The following is an 18,604-nucleotide window of genomic DNA, read 5'->3' as shown; positions in this document are numbered from 1 at the left end:
ATTTGGCAAACTGCCACCCATCTGGCACCAATGTAGACTAAAGCAAAGTCTAACAAGCATGTGCTATTAGTACTTGACCCCATGTCTAGGCTTAGCATGCTGAAACAATACCAGGACGAGCCAAGCTTCCCAGTGCAGCAGTGGAACACAAATAGTAACTTCTCGAAGCCGTCACTACAGAGGAGGAGGGAAACTGAAGGAGGAGAAAAAACAGCAGGACGAAGAAGAGGTGGAAATGGGTGGTGGCCGGGAAGTGGGACTCTTCCTGCCCTAATCACAAGTCAGAGAGTGTTTCCTTTCATTGTAGGACCTCAAGATCCATTAACCGGCAAGACCCCTGTGTGTGTGCACACATACACACACCATTACATACACATCCTTATAGAGAAACATTAGTCTTTTATAGACATAACATATGTACGTTAATACACTCAGTCAAACATTATATGTGGGTTTGTTGATTGACATACTGAGCCACACACACTCATATTCACACACACACAGACAAATACACACACACTGAGTCACAGGTACGTGGATCCTACTTGGCAGGGCCTACCGCATTGTGCACTCTTTGGCTCTGCTCTGATAAACACTTCATTATGAAATCCGAGGACACAGTAAATATTTGCTAGGACTCTTATCAGCCCGCCTTATCTTGGCGTGAACTCCCGGCACCACATGACTCCTGGGCCTTTTATTTTCTTAATGCCTTTGCTACCACTGATAACTTCACAGAATAGCCCACAGAAAAAGGTTCTTCTTTGAAAGACTCCTGGAAATGGAGGCACCACAACAACGGTGGCTTCACACTAAAATGTAGGCCAGGGTTTTTATTTGGTCTAGACGTGACCAAATAGGACTCTCCGAGCCTAAGCTGCCCCGCTACAGGCTGGTCCCTATTTTACCTGCACAAGGAACTGATAGTAGACACACATTTACAGCTGCACAGTTAATCAGTTATGGGTTAATGGGTGGTGTTCAATTCCCAGACTGATACATCTATCTGAGCCAAACTGACCTCAGACCACAGTGGTATCACTGACCGTAACAGCTTTGTGATGGGTTACTTTGAAAGATTCATTGGTGCAACAGCAAGGATCTTTCCAATGTGACTGAAGCTCATTGATTTGAGCATTTATCACGACTGAGTGCTTCCATTTAATACTACTTTACATGTCTTCTCCGACTTCTGCATTTCAGAGGAGGATATTGCACTTCATGACATTTATTTGCCAGCTAGTTAGATTGGGATTTTACATAAGAACACACATGATACGTTCACAAAAAGCACAGTTCAAAGTGTAACCAGAAGGTTCCAACCATTTTGATTTGTTAACCCCTCATGAAAAAAAATGGAGCCCTTGATCATAAATTGTTCGCAGTTCCACCAAAAACACATTTTTCCTCTTCAGATACTCTCCTTTAAGTACCCATGTGAAATCACCCATTGTATGCATAAAAGAAATTGTTATTTTCTTTTCTCGTATCCCCTTCATCATCTCATGACCCCTCAAATTTATCTTGTGACTCCCTGGGGGGGGGGCTGATCCCTAAATTGGGAACCACTGGACTGAGCTACCTAACCCTGTATAAAGCACTTCAAAAATAACTTCACTTTGACCAGCAACAGTAGCGCAATACTACAATTAATGTATACTTGTATCATAGTCTATTTACGATGTATACCAGGCAGTTTTTGAGGATCTGACTGCCTTGTCCACCTCTGGTTCGTGTCCTTATATACTTTATGAGTGCCAGTGTACTTTACGTCAGAAAAAAAAGATTATGACATAATAAAAGTTTAAAATCTTATCCTGATGGATCCAGTCTGAGCCATCAACACATTTAAATGACTTTGACGTGGCTCCTACACATTTTCCGTTTTAAAATTCCAGATGTCATATCTGAGATGGTGCAGACGTATCACTCATCACACTACCTCGTAACACAACATCACAGATTATGTAATATTACATAGTTTATTCAGGTTTCTGTGGTGATGTTGTGATGTGCGTTTTCATGCTCCTGCAGGGACCTCATGATCAGATTTTGCCTGTGCCAGAGCGCACCTATAGCTCTTTAGCTCTACTTTTGTAGAACTTTTTTCAGTGTCATGCCTTTCTCTGGAAACTAACTTGTCAGTGTTTTTACTGTACATGAACAACAAGGGGAAATACTTGCTGTGCCAGGCCCACCTAAAGGTCCCAAAGCAAGCAGTGTAGCAAGGAAACTAGGACTCTATCTACTGCGCCCAGGACACACTCCATCCCCTCTGCTTTCAGACCTATTCCACTGGAGGAGGAAGACAGTAGTTGTGCCTGTCACATCTGTGTGGGCAACACGAGAGCCAGCACTGGCTCACACTGTTGATGGGACGTCTAGATGTCACGCTGCCATCATACTCACAGGTAGAAGAAATCAGAGCCTGACAGTCTGAAACTTTTTCTAAATGACTTTTATTGGGAGAACTACAAAAAATGTACAGTACAAAGTTAACAGTCTCACACTCAATTTGTAGTGAACTGACTCCCCCAAAAAATATTACAACTCTCGTTGTCTTTTTGTCCATTTTTTTTGTTACATTCAAAAAGCTTTACTTCTGATAAAGTAGTCAAAAGTACATAGTGCGCATCCCCCTGTACCTACTATGTACAAACGAAACGTGTTCATCCACTTCCCTCTCCAGCAAACTCAAGACTCAGACTAGAATTCAATATCAAAAAAGAAAAACGGAGCGAAGAAAATCAAAACAATCAAAGGAATGGGGATTTAGAAAGGTTATGGTTGTTTTTAATCAGAGTGTCTGAGTGGTAACAACCTTAATTAAAAAAAAAAAAAAAAAAGTTCAGAATCCAACACTACATTCAATTCAACCTGTGTATAAAAGATGCCATGTAAGAAAAAATACTTTATTTGGTTAATTTTAAGGCATGTCAAGATGGTGAACCCCATAGGCACTACACAATAATACTGGGGCACAAGGGATTGCTACATTCTTTAGCACGTGGCTGGAATCACAGTGTGACCTCGTGCAAACAGAGAGAGAGAGAAAAAAAAATACTTTTTGGTTAATTTATTGACTTGGGTTCTTTGTCACTGATGTCTGATCTAGATCAACAAAAAGTAAGGTTTGGACGGCCTGTACAACCACACTGTTTATACATTCTACAGAAACATCTAAATAGGGATCCTCCTATAAAAAAAAAAAAAAAAAAAAGAAAAAAAAAAAGAGAGACCTTCTACAGCACTGACACACAACCTCAGGAGCAAACAGCAATCACGCAAACTTTTCTTTTTAATAAACGTAAACAAGGAAACAAAATTAATGAAATAAATATCACATACGTTCTCTTAAATTAAGATTTTTTTTTTACTCATTTACAATAAAAATAACCAAGTGAAGTTACAAAAAGGAGAAAAAAAAACAAAATATATATATTACTGTGAAAAGAACATACACTCCACTTTATGCAGATTAATAATGGCGATCATAATTTAAACATAAAAGAATATAGATCTATTGCTTCATCATACTTGATAAATACAGTATGGACACAAATTACCAATGTAGCCTATACTTTTTTCACAAGATAATAAATAAGTTAAATAGTCCATAGCCAGTTATGCACAGCTATGTAAATCACTCAAAAACAGCTAAAAAAATATATATTCAACCATCAGCAGTGATTTCCCCAAACAAACCCAACTCAAGAGTGCTTTTTAACCAAGCAACAAACTAGACTAACCAAACGAACCACTGGGTGGCGCTGGGAGAGAAGACAGATCTGGAATGGAAGTTGAAGCTTTCAGAGAGGAAAGAAAATGACACACTTTGATAAAGAAAAAAAATTGTTACTTTGAGTCAAGGCATATTCTTGGCAGGATGGGAGGAAATCTGAAAACCGCTTACAGTCTCTTCTTCTTGTCAAGTCATGTTACCCACACATCTAATCCCAGGAAAAGTGTGGCTTGCCTGATAGAGCAAAAGGGAGAAAGGGGCTGCCATGAGCCCTTGGGCAAGGCACTGATGGAATGCCTTCTGTTTGCTATCTAAGTTTTAATACAGCTATATTACATACAAAAAGGAAAAAAAAAATACTAAACTAATGCCAGGTCAAGGACACTTTAAACTGTATGAAGCTTTATTGATCCCTGTGGGTGTAATTCTCTTCTCTTGCCCCCCTCCAGGGAGGTCAGAGTAGGGTCAGCACCCGTGGAGCTGCTAGGGATTCACTGTCTTGCTCAAAGGCACTTCGGCAGGGTGGGTCCTTCTGAAACGGGGACAGAGGGCTGGGGGTGAGGGGGCTTAATCGGGGAATCCTCTGCTTAAAAGGACAGTCAACCTCAGTCACTGACACCGCCTGGCTCCTCTACCACCCTGCCTGACCCGTCCATAAATCCACATGAAAACATAACACGGTTAGTCGTCTGAAATCGACAGCCTGCTGAAGATTGGCAAACGTCTTCCAGCGTCCAGAGTCGGGGACTCGGAGCCGCTGAGGCTCCCGGAAGAGCTGAGGGACCCGCTCGCATAACTCTCCCGGTCAGAGAGCGAGTCTGGCGGGCTGGGAGGAGGCTCGAACACCGGCGACTCGCTGAGGCGACGCAGCGCCTGCAAGTGGCTCATGTTGTAGGTCGGAGGGGAGGGCGGGCACACGCTGCTCTGCATGTTCCCGTAGTAGGCACCGGTGGAGTGGTTGTTGGCGTAGCTGCTGGGGGTGTGCACAGCCAGGAGGGGCAGTAAGGTTTTATGGTCCTGTCTGGGGAAGGAGAAGGCACTGTTGATGCAGGACACGGAGTTGGGGGAAAGCACCTCCTCGTAGAAGCTGGAGGCAGAGGTGCAGGAGGAGGCAGTGGTGGGTGGCGGTGGGGTTCGGGACGTTGGGCTGTCGAGCAGGGGAGACTCGAGTCCGTGGTGGGTGGAGAAGCCAGAGAAGCTGAGGCTGTGGTGAAGCTTTGGTCTGTCCCTCTGGGTGTAGCCGAGCTGCTGCGGCGGCAGGACCTCCCTGTGGCCGTAGCCACACAGCTCCCGAGCCGACCTGGCCTCACCCGCCTGCACGTTAGCGTTGGCGGCCGGAGCAGGCCGGCGCTCGTCTGCGTTGTGGATAAAGTGACACCGGGGGCCGTAAGGACAGAAACCGATGGTGTGGAAGGTGCGGCACGGCTCAGTTTTGTACTTAGGGTGGCGGGACAAGCTCCTCAACTCGTGGTAGCCGTGAGCAAACTGACATTTCTCCCCGTACTTGCAGGACCCGTTCTCCTCGAAGGGCCGGCACAGCTCGGTCTTGTAGCGGGTGGAGTTGATCTGGGAGCCGGGCTTCTGCTGGAGCACAGCCCGTTCTCCGTTCTCAATGTAAGCGCGATCGCGGAACTTGTTCTCCTTGTTCATGAGGGCCGTGGCGCTGCTGTTGCTGCTCGGTGTGTTCTCCTTCAGGCTGCTGTAGGAGCCCATTGAGTATTTGTTGCCGTTGTTCATCGCCTCCACGTTGCTAGTCGAGTTTCTGCGGAAAAATCCTGGCGTGAAGGAGCCGCCGGAGCCCGTAGTCGTGACCGGAGCCCCCACCGCTTTCTTGTCCAGCATGCTGTTGATGTGGAGGGCGTTCATGTTCATGCTTTTATCTTGCTGCAGGACAGAAAAGAGGCAAGAGTTAGCAATGCAACAAACTCAGGGACTATTTTGTCCGCATGTCATGTTTCGGACCTTTCTCCCCACAACGTTACAACTTGTTGCAGCTGAGCACATGCTAACGCCACTAAAGCTCATGTACGCTAAGTCAGCTAAACGCTACGCTGAAGTGCTTCGTCCCCGAGTGCAAACACTTTAACCTCATATCTTATCAAACGTTTTACCTTGTAAAGCATGTCCATGTCGTAGAAGGCAGACAAGACGGTCGCAGACATCTCTTTTCCCCAAGTTTGCTGCCGCGCTCCCTCTTTCATGGAGGACCGACCAGGATCCTTGAATGCGACGGGCGGTAACTTGTGCCACGACTGGTTTTGGTTGTAGAAAAGTTGCTTTAAAAGTTTATGTGCAGTTTAAGTCCGTAAAAGAAGGCAGAAAAATGGGGGATAGGTTTGTATTGTTGAGTTGTAGGTGGCTTTTATTTGCCTCCCCTCGAGAAGCGCTGAGCCAGAGTGCTTCACTGTGCGCGCTGACTTGTTTGCCAGGGTTTAAAAGGCTGGCGGTGGTCAGGGAGGGGCGAGCGCAAGTCTCTGCAAACTTTTGCAAGGAGCCGCCTCCTCCCCTCCTCTCACGAAAAAAAAAACCTTCCATTCACCGGTTGGCCGCCTATTCTTTAACACCACGCCTTGAAATCCAACCCCAGCCCCTCCAACCTCAATCCCCCTCACACTCCTCAAAACTTTTTTTTTTCTTTCTTTCTTTTTTGTTTTAATCACACAACCAATTTTGTGGAAGTTGGTTTTGCTTTTTGGGGTTGACTCTCGCTGAGAAAGAATGTAGAACCATCAAGGGACGTCTATCATGCATGCATTCAAGTCCTTCTCCAGCAAATGAACCATGCACACACACACACACACACACACACACACACCTGGGTCTTCTAATGAAGCAGTGTGGTGAGAAGAGGGGACTGGGTGTAAGGAAGGCTGCCTTACCTTAAAGCTCCATGGCTGAATTTAAATGAAGAGCTTTCCCAGACACCCTCTACCTGCCAGCAGAGTCCCGGGGTTTTGAGCCAGCGACCTACCAGTGACAGGCCACCCCTCAAGCCTCTGGACCACCACACTTGGAAGCTGCCACATGTATTTGTAATGGAAGGAAACTCTGCCTCTCCCTCTCTCTCTCTCTCTCCATGTGGATGGGGTGAGACCACAAGTATGAGAGGAGAGGAGTCCAGGCAGAGTGCATTACAATTTTTAGAATCCACTGGTTGCATAATCGACATCCACAGTGCAACAGCAGCCTATTCCAGTCTACCAGACATGGAAAACAGGCGAGTTCATGCCCACTGTGCTCACATGACCTACTTTAGTATTGTGTCAAACTTCAAACAGTTGACTTCACCTTTAGATTAGAAATGTCACTCCTGAAGCACAACATGTGGAGTCGTTATAAACACAGAATGGATTTACTTTGGTTAAATCTTTTTAAGCCTCTCTTCCAAGTACCTCCCCAACTTGTTTTCCCAATCTCAGAGCCCAGACTGCAGGAATGCGGTTTTCATGTGGTACAGCAGAGCAACACTGCCCCCATGAGAGCAAAATGGGAACTGACAGGTACAGACTGTGGCGCCACCTGCCGAGCAGAGCTGGAGCAAAAATTTCAAGGTACATTCAGGCCCATTTGGCTGTAATAATGTCATCCTCCTAAATGTGGAGTCTTTATGTCTCCTCTTCTCACAGAGAGGATAAAATAGAGTTCCAGTCACAGAGAAGCACCCATGTTTAGGGATGTTTTGGTCATTTCGACAAAGCCACCCAGTCACCACAGACCTTCCTCTGTAGACAAAGAGTGCAGTGCGGTTGCCATTAAGCTGCCCCTGTCTCAGCATGATGTAACCTTCCCAGGATGGCAGAATGTTCACATGAAAATGTCAAACTACTCCACTCTGCTGTTGGAGTCATGTCAAGTTTCAAAAACCACAGTGGAAAAATTGCAGAGTTGGCAGCAGACGGATGGGGCTCTACAACAGGGCTGCGCAAGGCAGATATTTTGGTCAGGAGGGTGAAAAACTTTGCACAACACATATCAAAAGAAACTACCAGTTTCTGACACACTGGTTACCATTAAGTCTTTTCCATATTGGATCATAATTTTTAGTGTGGTTATAAAAATGATTTTCTTTCTGTGATATGATTCAATATTGTGCTGAATGGTTTGGTTGGAGAAGAAGGGAGTGAGGAAAAAGAAAAAAAGAAAAAAAAAGAAAATAGCAACAGGCGAAAAACAAGTGACATAAGAGCTTGGAATCTACTACTACCAACCCTAAAATTAGGCTGAGGGCTGCCCCGGGACTATTTGCGCTTTGGAAGTTGTGATAAATAGTTTAATGTGAAGGACAGATGAGGAGAGGCTCCTGAGAAATCCCTTGAACATGTCCTCGTCCGCAGAAACCGCTCTCCCATCACACGGCTCTGTTTTTATTGGGGGATGTTGAGCTGTTCCAAAACATTACGTCAGTTTTACTGTAACAGGGAACATGGCTACCAGAGAGGGAGAAGGGTCCAGCTGTATGAGAGGGCAGCATGAATCCACGCACATATTCTTACGCATGTGTACACACACACACACACACACACACACACACACACACACACAGAGGACAGTAGTCCATTGTGCTGTCCTAATTACATAACCAGGAAAAGTAGAGGGAAGCATAAAAACACAGTCCAATGGGAAGAATCCTGCAGTAAATTAAATATCACAGGAAAATAACACCTCGTATAAACATACAGTAGGAGTCAGAGCATATACTGAAATACAACTCTGGTGACGTGTCAGAGAGAACACTTGCTTTCACAATCCCATGTCTCAGTCATAAAGCTCGGCTGCTGCACAATCGCGCCATTGAAGCTGGTGCTCGAAGCTTTAGGCGCCGAGTTGTTTTGTTCCGACCTTAAATCCCCCGCTGGACGTGGAGAAAGCAGGACGCTCTGCGTGCTCAGTACTGACACTGTTGAAGTTTGTCGTGTGACACATTCCCACTGATAAGAGAACAGTGCATGGAGCGCTGGTTTTCACTCGCTCAGCCTCAGTTACTGTTATGGCTTAAGATTTCTCCACACATATTCACACAGTGATAATATTATCAGTGTCCATTTTTATTATTTGAAGTGAGACACTGAACTTGAACAGAACACTAGAATCAAAAATGTTGTAATTTCTGACATAATATTTAATTTAAAAGCCATCGAGGAACAGTCATCATAAAAGTTTAAGCTCACTTTGTACTCAGTGAGGACAACATTTGTCAGAGTTAAGTACAGAGTAAAAAAAAAAGAAGCTGTTTCTGTCATTCCCTTGATTGGATAATAAAAAGACTGGACCACAAAGCCAATCTGCGGTGGAATTTAACACATCTTTCCTAAAATTCAAAATTTGGTCTAATTGAAGGCAGACATAGCTGACTCCTCTACCTCAGCCTGTCAAGAACATCTAGAGCCAGAGTGGCCCTCTGGTGCCGCAGCACTAGCCGGGCGTGCTCCATGGTGCAGGAGAACTGGGGCAGTGCAGGCAGGGAGTCCAGGGCCTGCTGGGAGCTCAGTGCCTTGGCTTGGGCCCGACTTGACAGAGTATGGATTTGGTGCACCAGGTCGAGTCCTGCACCTCCTGTAGCCTGCCTGAAGGTCAGGATGAGGGAGCCCAGGTGTCTGTGAAGCAGTTTCACCCACTGCACCGGCTCAGCCCACAGGTTCAGATCCCCCTTCTCGAACAGGAAGTCCTCTTCATCCTGGTCACAAGCAAAATGGGAGGCAATTTACTGGATGTCCTGGGTTTTTTGGCCACTTATGGCAACAGAACAAGCTGTGAAAACAACACATTATATAATAGCAGTAGTAGTAGTAGGGCTAAAACTAAATATTATTTTCACGATTAAGTGATTAATCGATTAGTCTATAAGGCATTCCCACAGTCAAGTGGCATCTTCAGATTGCTTCTTTGTCCAAGCAACAGTCCAAAACCCAAAGACTCTTCATTTCTTATCATAAATGACAAAGAAAAGCAGCAATTTCCCATATTAAGAAACTAACTGGAAACAGCAAACGTTTGACTTTTTTTTTTTTTACATGGAAAATGACTGAAATGATTAATCCATTATCAAAATAGTTGGCAGCTAATTTTCTTTGAACTGACTAACTGATTAATCAGCTATTATAAAAGTGTGGTGATGGACTTGCCAGCAAGCTGTTGCCTATTTACACATTAACAGACGCAGAGCGACATCAGCATCTGGACTTGTACTTATGACCAGCTAATAAAAGTTCAACATTCATTTGCTTTTATCTTTCCCTCTGTAGGCTTGCCACACCTTGTGCATCACACATTACCATATGACCCAAAGTTAGTGCTTAAATATTGACCAGTACAGCTTCAAGAGTACCGTGCCATGCATTTTACAGGCAAAGACATTTAGAAGCTACAACCATTTACTTTGAGTTGAAAGAAACAACCAACTAAATAGGAACCAAAAGTAAACAGGTAAACTGGCTTAAAGCACTCAGCTGTTCTGACATCCACTGTGAGCAGAACAAAACAAGAGCAGGAAGAGAGGAACATTAAATGTAGTGCTGTCTGCACCTGTGACCCCACACTTTACAGACAGCGTATTAAACCAACCTGAATCACAGGATTAATATAGTGTCAACCAGTCTTTTGTTATGAAACTCAGCCACACTGAAATGTTGTTCCTTCAACAGTTGGTCAGCTGTTGCCAGGCGCCTTAAGAAGAGGAACTAGTGGTGAGTTTAGATTTTACAAAATCAGTTGATAATCAAATTGGTTCTTGAGGACCAGTCAATGAACAATCTCTGTAGAAAATGAAACCACGTCAGTCATCATCTGTCACCGGTTTCACTTGATGGAAATCATCGCAGGTACACATAGTTCAGTGTTCTGCAAATATCTCGCTGTTCCTTGTACTGTTTGCGATGTTCCTGTATGACTCTGTAACAATGTTAGCTGTCGGTATGTTTCTGCACTATGGTCACAAAGCCACATGACAGTGTCTCACCAGACCGCAAGCTTCGTCTGCAACTGTTTCACCATTGGCCTCTTCTTCTCCCAGCAGCCACTCTGTCAGAGTGAGGACACCCGCCGGTACCTGTCCCCACAGCTCAAACAGCCGACACAGGAGACCCACGCCCGAGTCCACTGCTACCGGAGGACACACGGAGACACCTGCCACATGTCAGGATAGAAGAGACCACACGTTCATGTCAACAGGACTCTATTAAAGACATGCCAAAGTTTACAGTTGCACAGTAAGCAGTACCGAACTCACTCAGAATATGAACGAATAAAATACAAGCATGCTCAGTGATCAGAAATGATCTTTGTTTTACAAATTACAAACAGCTTGGGTACATGCGATTTTGTTCAGTTTTCCCTCACATGGCTTCCATTGCAGTGGCCATGTCATTAGCAGACTGAGTCAACCAGGCAGTGGCTGGTCTTGCTTCACCTTCAGTCTACAGTGCAGATTTGGAATGACCAGAGGCCGTCAGCGCTGAGATAAGGGTTATGCTCAAGGTCAAAATGAGGTAAGAGGTTGTGACTAAAAAGAGACTTCAGAGTTCAAAATCTCAAAAGTGAAGACATGTTTTCTGAAAGTCATGCTAAGGGAACGTGAAGTCATCAACAGCAAACTGGACATTTTTGGAGGATATCAGCCGTCACTTGTCATTTAGTTTGGTAGTCTCGATTTATTCAAGTCAGTGTAACTTGGTGTAAATTAATTCTAATGCCGTTATTTAAGTATTAAATAAGTAATCGAATCGAATGAGCAACAAAGAAAAATCAGATCATGTGGCTGTGCAGTGGCTGTGATTGGAGGACTCAAGAACAGGCGGTGTGACTACAGCTCAAACATTTTCTCACTTTTCAATATGTGGAGACCTATTGGGTAAATGAGACATTTTACTAATTATGTAGTCGAACATGTTATGTGTTACACTCTGGCAGTCTACACAGAATCATTTTACTCAGGGTTTTGGCATGTATGTACAAAGATGAGAGCGCCACCTTCTGGCTGTTTACTCTACATGTCAAAAAGAACTGCTTCACTTAACACAAAACACTACACACTGAATAAGATTCAAAACACAAAATGTCCCTGTATACAGTCTGCTACACAGGTAGGATGATGTCACCTGTTCCAGTTTACTAGATGTTTGTACATTAATTATGCCTGACTGGCTGGTGTTTGTTAGCACTCAGTTAGCTTAGCTAACCCTAACCCTTTTATTAATGAACAACAAATGTACTTAATACATTTATAATGATGAGCGACTTGACAGATGACAAACGAGTGGTGACAGCGACAGATAACGACAGCCATTATGCTATCCTTCAAAAACAGAGCTAATGAACTAGCCTGTATGTGCTTTAATGTAGCGACGTGTACATCACCACTTAATTATCCTACAATATAAAAAGGCTAAGTCCGAACTTAGCTGTTGGACATCTCTTCTTTTCAATGATCATATATTAGCAGTTAGAATTACTGTGTCTAGATTTCTGCAGCGGTAAACAGATTTCTAGGCCATGCTGTGTATATGTAAGACTGGCTGTGCATGATATAGAGTCAGTATTGTCTCCATGGTCTAATTAAAAGACAAACTGAAATTAAGTTTCCCAGCGGAAAAACCCTCTACAGGCTTCAAGGTTATCAAATATGAAGTAAAGACTAGCAATCTAACTAATGGGCATCTGCATGTAAACAATTCACCCAATTTCTCTCAGTAACCTTGTTTCCTGAGTGTATGAAGCCGTTGGTGCTTGCAGAGTTTAACGGGGCTAATGCTATGTTCCAAACTTAGTGTGAGTGTGTGCGCATGTGTGTCGTTTCTGAGCTTGGATGGCCCTCTGGGAAACAAAACTATAACTCACATACCCAACCACGATCAGGGTGTGTGTGTGTGTTTGAGTGTGTGAGCGGATTCAAAACTATTCTGCTTGTTGCACCAATACAGATGTGCAGCGAATTTAAACATGCCCTTAGCTTCCTGTTTATGTGTTAATGAATGGACTTTTTTTTTTTTTTTTTTACATGTAGTGACTAAATTCATTTTTTCAGTTCTTACAAGCAGTCATCTGTTGATGAAATGCTTTTACACATACACACACACTGAGGGGCAGGCCTGTCATGAGCACACACACACACTTCAAACAGAGGGAAAACATAACATATGACTTCATTTAACGACTCCAGTTGTCCATGCAGCAACTATCTGACACAGAGGTTGTGTGTCTGTGACTGTGTGAGAGTGTTGTTCTCCCACCTTGACCATCCGCACCACAGCTGACACCCAGATAACACCAGAGACTTCAAAAGGCTTTGAGAGCCACTAGCCAAAACACTACCACTATGGGAAGAGAGGTGGGAGGGAGGGAGGGAGGGTATGGAGGTATATGGACCCCCATCAGCACACATACAGTAAAAAAAAAAAAAAAGAAAACACACACATACATGCATACACACACACACTCAGTGCTGGGAACCCAGATTGTTTTTCCTCTTCAGAGAAGAGGCGTAAAATCGAAGCAGAGCCTGAAGTCTGAGCGGAGAGGGGAGTCTGGTCTGTGAACATTAGAGGCTGCTGATTGTACCGTATTAGAGGAGATTTAAGAGTTTGGGAGCTTGAGTGACAAATTCCTTTCTTTACCAAGAAGCCGCCTCTCTCTGGGACAGCTCTGCCTCTGATGTCAAGCCTTTGCAGCCCCCATAATAGGAACATAATAGGAAATTTTAGCTGCATTCAATTTATCTACTTTTCTACGGAGGTTTCACACGTCGCTTAACGCGATTTCCCTCCTCTGGCTTTTGGCGCAGAATAGTCCTTTTCTCAAGGGGATTGTCTTTCACAGTGTTACTGGCATGTGCATTGCATGTGTAGTGTGTGTGTGTGTGTGTGTGTGCTGGCATGAGTTTATTCCTGAGTAAGTTCTGCTTGCATTGGAAGACTGTATGAGTTGATGTCAGACAATCTTGTGTTTGCAGATGACAATATCAGTGCCAGCTGGCGAATGGACAGGTTTGAATAAAAAGGGGTGAGGCCGTGTGTGTGTGTGTGTGTTGTGCAGTTGGCATCCACTGGCACACGCTACATCTACTGGCACTCTTCTAGTACATTTGAGCTGGGCAGGGCAGGAGTGTCAGGGAAAAACTTAACCTTGTGCTGCTTGTGGAAACAGTGTAACAGTTAAACCATTCTGAGCTTCTTAATATTTTTTCTTAAAGTGAATGTAGCTCTTTGGCTTCCTTATTAAGGACTCAACCTCATTTTTAGATAGTGCTTTATATGTAAATGTAAGGGAACCATAGCAAGCCACAGTATGCACACTAGAAAAAGTCTTTCTGAGGGTGATGCTGATGTGTACTGTTGTCCCACAGTGCAATGACTCAACATGGTTCAACAATCCTGCAACCCAGCATCCACAGTTTGAGTCTGGCTGCATTACCTCCGCCCCTCTCCCGTTATTTCTCGTCATCTCTCCACTGTCAGATTTAAAGGTAAATAAAGGTGAAAAAGTAGTCCAACAAAAACAAGGAACAACTTACACACACAACTGTGAGATTTTAGATGTTGATCTTATCTCATACAAAAGCAAACTAATCCTGAGTCATTTCCTCCCCTTTACAATGTCTGTGAATGGTAAGCAAACAGTCTAGTTCAGGATCGGCTATCTAATATTAGCTTGCTACTAGCGTTGTAGCCAGTGAGGTGAACTTTATTTAGACCAGATGAGTGTTTGCTTGTCATACTTGCTCGCATAGGAGTGCGGGTTGTGGTTTGCTTCTTGGTCTTCTTCCTGCACTTTCATGCAGTTTCATCAGCGGGATGCCCCTGACTCACTGCACTGCACTGACTGTTTTGTCAGAGTGACACTGAGTTGTGTGCTCTTCCTCTTGCTTTGGCACAAGAGCTGAAGAGCTTACAGTGTGCAACCTGCATCTCTGCTTTCTCACCGCAGTTGGCTTTATTTGTTACCAGCCTTCATATCATCATGGGCAATACTCAATATTCTGCTGTGCTACACAACGGCTGTGCATAAGTGCACTGCATAGTCTGTTTAAAGTGATTGTTGACAAAACACAGATCAATATGAACAGTGTATGTATAACAAATTTTTCTGAGGATTTTTATGAAGGACTGAATGTGCTACAATGTAGAACATCAGTGATTACAAACTATCAGTACAACGGAACAACAATATAGGTTAAAATGGTTTACTGGTTTTGGAATATCAAGGTTCTGCACAGTGCTGCAGCCTCATTGTGTCCGATCAACAGTCGTGCCATTAAAGTCACCGAATTAAATTAAGAGTGTGAAGAGACCATCGCTGTTCAGTAAATCCTTACTCAGCCTCTGCAGCTGGGTGGGGGGTCAGATGTCCTATGGAGTGGAAGGGGGGGTACGGGGGGGCGATTACGGCGGGCTGTCAGGGCAGTGAAATGAGAGATAACACTTCCCGCCCCACACTCATCCATTCACTGGTGTCATCATGTTCACTGTACTGGGAGTTCATGTGTCTGCTCAGCCACCCACCTTTCACTTACTGCTTCAACTACACCCATTCCAACCTGCCAATATAGTACTGTACAGGTCCCTCAGCTACACCTGCTCTGCCCCACTGTCATGTCTTTATTCTATACAGCCTGGACAAAGACTGTGATCTCAGTGGGTGTTGGGGTTTCAGAAAATCCACCCAAAAGACTTCCACCCAACAACAGAAAAACACTCACAACACGCACCTTCAAAAAAAGAACAAAGGAACAAACTTTCTTCCTCACTCGGAGCATCTGTGGGCAGACGCTAGAGTGGAGCCGAGACACCAGGAAGCATAGGTGCGAGATAGAGACGGAGGTGTGAAATAAAAACACACACTTTACAGCCCTGACTTCCTCTGGTGGCTGACGAGAAACAGGGAGTGTGGAGACCAAGAGCAACAACAACATCATCAACAGGAAACACAGCTTCGAATAATAACAGCACAAAAATGTGTGAATGTTGAGCATTACCATAAAAATAATGGTCTGAGAATATGCTGGAGCTCACAGTAGCAGCATTTGTCAAGAACCCGGTCAGTGGTTAGTTCAGTCAATGGAACAAATACAAGCCAATAGCTGCCTCAACAGGGAGCCTACAGAGGCTCCTATCTGTTTTCCAATGAGACATGAGACAAAGAGCGCAGAGCACCAGACGCTGAGAGGTCCTGACTTTCCCTGCATTCGATTTGCATTCGGAAGTCGTTTTCTGAGTTTTTTTCCGATGAACGCCACCCGAAGTCAGAATTTCAAATCAGCAACTCTGTCAGCCTCAGAGGACACCGAGTTTATAAACTAAGATGGCTGCCCAAAGCACTGACTGTAAATAAAAGCTGTGGTTTTGCATGTTTTTAGCGCTTTTGTCTTTTTTGTGTCCAATTTAGTGAGTTGAATACACAACACTGTCTTACTGCTGTCGATAGGCATATAGCTATTGTCTTGTTAGGCATGAAATACTGCGTAACGTGTTTTGTATCAACTGGTGCTGCTTGTAGGTCCATGTTGGATCACAACAATGGCTGAATAACATTAGAAACACGCCATCTTCTGTTGTGGCAAATAGAAGGCATCCAACTCCGTTTTAACAGAGTTAGTCCGGAGTTACGACTTACGAGTACAACTCAAATGCAGCATATTTGGGCCTAGTACGGGGCAAGCTCCACAAACACTGGATACTACATTTCCTATAATACAACTCAATACCAGATTTTAATCGAGATCCTATGATGACACCATCATGGTTACATTTTAAAACTTTAGATGGATCCTCCTGATCCGCAGAAGAAATGACACAACTGCTTTCACAGGCTGAGTAGTCCTCCTTGTGACAACTACACTAAAGTTTTTGTGCAAAATGTGCAAAGAGCCCCTTCAAAAGTGCTGTGCTGTGTTATTCAGACATAATTAAGTGTCCGTCACGTAAACAGTACTTATGGCTTTATGTTGTCTGGTTTTCTGTTGTCAACCCCAACGCTTACGTCAAAAAAAGACGGCGACATTGTCTTTCTTTTGATAAGGTTAGTGTGAAGTTAAAATCAAATCTGACATCACAATCTCCACAAAATGTAAAACTGGCTGGCTAACACAGCACGAAGGAGGTGAAAACTGATTGATGGATTCAGACGGTGACCTTAAAGAGAAGAACAACGCAGTGTGTCATTTCTTGTCTCATCTTGGAAATGGTAAAGAAATATTAGCAATTTTGTTTTTTTGTTTTGTTTTTTGTTTACCTTTGACAAGATAAGTCCAAAATATTCTTTCTCTCTTTGCTTCTGTGAGGAAATTATCAGGACAAAATATAACAGTTCTAGTACATGAAAGCTGTCACAACTAAAGTGTTAGCGTGGTGTTTAGAAGTCAGAACAGCGGCAGCTATAGCAAATTCTAGAGCTTCCTCGAGCTGCTGTTATCATCAATCACAATATGAGAAAATGTATGATGAGGACAACTCAGTCTGAGCTGTGAAACACATCTTCAAAACTGACCAAAGTCAAGTACCACGACCCTCTGCTTTGGACTGCAGTGAGTGCACAGCTTCAGCACAGCGTGCAGACAGCAGTCATTACTGCAGACGTGACTTTATTTCACACCACCCACTAAATCATTAAAATCTCATTCCCCATGCTGCCCTTTCAGTTAAACATGTCGAAAGAAGCAAAAACACCATTTCTGCTGGTGTGTTTTCACTGGAGGGTGAAATAACTGCTTATTTATTCCAAAAGTAAAGGTTAAAGCTGCAAATCAAAAGTTGAGTAATTCTCTAAAAGCAACAAGTTCCTCCAAGTTCTGTTTTTTTTTGTTTTGTTTTGTTTTGCTTTCTTCTCAAATTAGTGACACAACGCTTTTCTCGTCCTTGTTCAGCGACCCAGCCAACATAAACTAACAAATCCAGGTTTAATGGCTGAGTGAGTGCTGCGCCAAAATAAATGGCTGTCAGCACTGTCAGGTCGTTCACGTCCATTCATCTGCATCACCCACTGTAAATGAATGAAAACGGGGGGAAAGGACACTTGAATGGCATATTCTGCATAGACATTTGTTGGCTTTATTGTAAGTAGGTCACCCAAGGCAAGCTGGTTGATAATGATTCACTGAGAACGGCCTGAAAAAAAAAAAAAAAAAGGTCAGCATGTGTGTGTGTATGGGTGTGTGGCCACGACTGCATTTTTGAAGAGAGTTGAACTCTACTTCAGTATGACTGACAAACAAAAAGCAGGATGGGAGATTTGAAATAATTTAGGAATTACATATATATTGATGGAAAAGCTGCTTTATTTAAAGGAGCAGTTCAACATTTTGGGAAATATGCGCTTTCACGTTCTGGTGGAAAGCTAGATGAGGAGTTAGATACCACTCTCATGTCAGCACAGCAAACATGAGGTTATCACTAGCAACCTGTTAGCTTAGCACAAAGACTGGAAATAAAGGGGACAAAAGCATGCTAACAGTAAATATCTAATATCCCCGAGGCCGCCTTTTACTCTCCGGAATACAACACTTTCTGTTTTAAAGGTAGACTAAACACACAGTCATTAAACAAGCTTTTACCAAGACTTAGACTGTGTGGTTATTATTATTCCATTCTTATCCGATCCCTTTTTTATTGTGATTCAGTCTGATCTCATATGATTTCTCAAGCATGACCTTTGCCTTTTTGTTTTGTTGATTTTTTATTTTGAAGCACACATATGAAATGTCTTAATGGATTTATTTGTACAAAAGCCAAAGTGTAAATCAGGGTAATGGCTGATCAAAGCTTTCGGTCTTTTGTTTTTTTATTATTATTTGCCACAATGATATGATGTTTGAAGTCAGTTTTCCAATCAATTTTCGACAACTTCTCTGTTCAATATCTGTTTTGTTAAGTTTTA

The 18,604-nt window shown here is 43.5% G+C and overlaps 2 protein-coding genes across 3 annotated transcripts in view; both read right to left on the bottom strand.

Moving 5' to 3' along the window:
• Positions 1-2,442: 2,442 nt before the first annotated feature.
• Positions 2,443-6,189, bottom strand: zfp36l2 (zinc finger protein 36, C3H type-like 2). Its single transcript, XM_046402879.1, has 2 exons — positions 5,854-6,189; positions 2,443-5,626 (listed from the first exon to the last, which is right to left on the bottom strand). Exons 1-2 carry the CDS (start codon positions 5,941-5,943, stop codon positions 4,424-4,426), a joined length of 1,293 nt encoding a protein of 430 aa, XP_046258835.1. The 5' UTR covers positions 5,944-6,189; the 3' UTR covers positions 2,443-4,423.
• A 171-nt stretch (positions 6,190-6,360) lies between these two features.
• Positions 6,361-18,604, bottom strand: part of thada (THADA armadillo repeat containing) — a 94,988-nt gene continuing 82,744 nt past the window's right edge. For both annotated transcript variants that reach the window (XM_046402875.1, XM_046402876.1), the window contains exons 37-38: positions 10,698-10,864; positions 6,361-9,416 (exon numbers count right to left, since the gene is read on the bottom strand). In XM_046402875.1, the coding sequence (XP_046258831.1) occupies positions 9,099-9,416; positions 10,698-10,864 (485 nt within the window). In that variant the 3' untranslated portion in view covers positions 6,361-9,098. The remainder of the gene's footprint in view (positions 9,417-10,697; positions 10,865-18,604) is intronic.

This window comes from Scatophagus argus, chromosome 10 (assembly GCF_020382885.2).
Source record: "Scatophagus argus isolate fScaArg1 chromosome 10, fScaArg1.pri, whole genome shotgun sequence".
Lineage (NCBI taxonomy): Eukaryota > Metazoa > Chordata > Actinopteri > Scatophagidae > Scatophagus > Scatophagus argus.
This window is presented reverse-complemented; position numbering and strand designations above follow the sequence as displayed.

Coding starts and splice junctions, on each gene's coding strand:
- zfp36l2 (XM_046402879.1), bottom strand. CDS start 5,943: ATGAAAGAGGGAGCGCGGCAGCAAACTTGGGGAAAAGAGATGTCTGCG. Junction 5,627..5,853: donor ACATGGACATGCTTTACAAG/GTAAAACGTTTG, acceptor TCTGTCCTGCAG/CAAGATAAAAGCATGAACAT.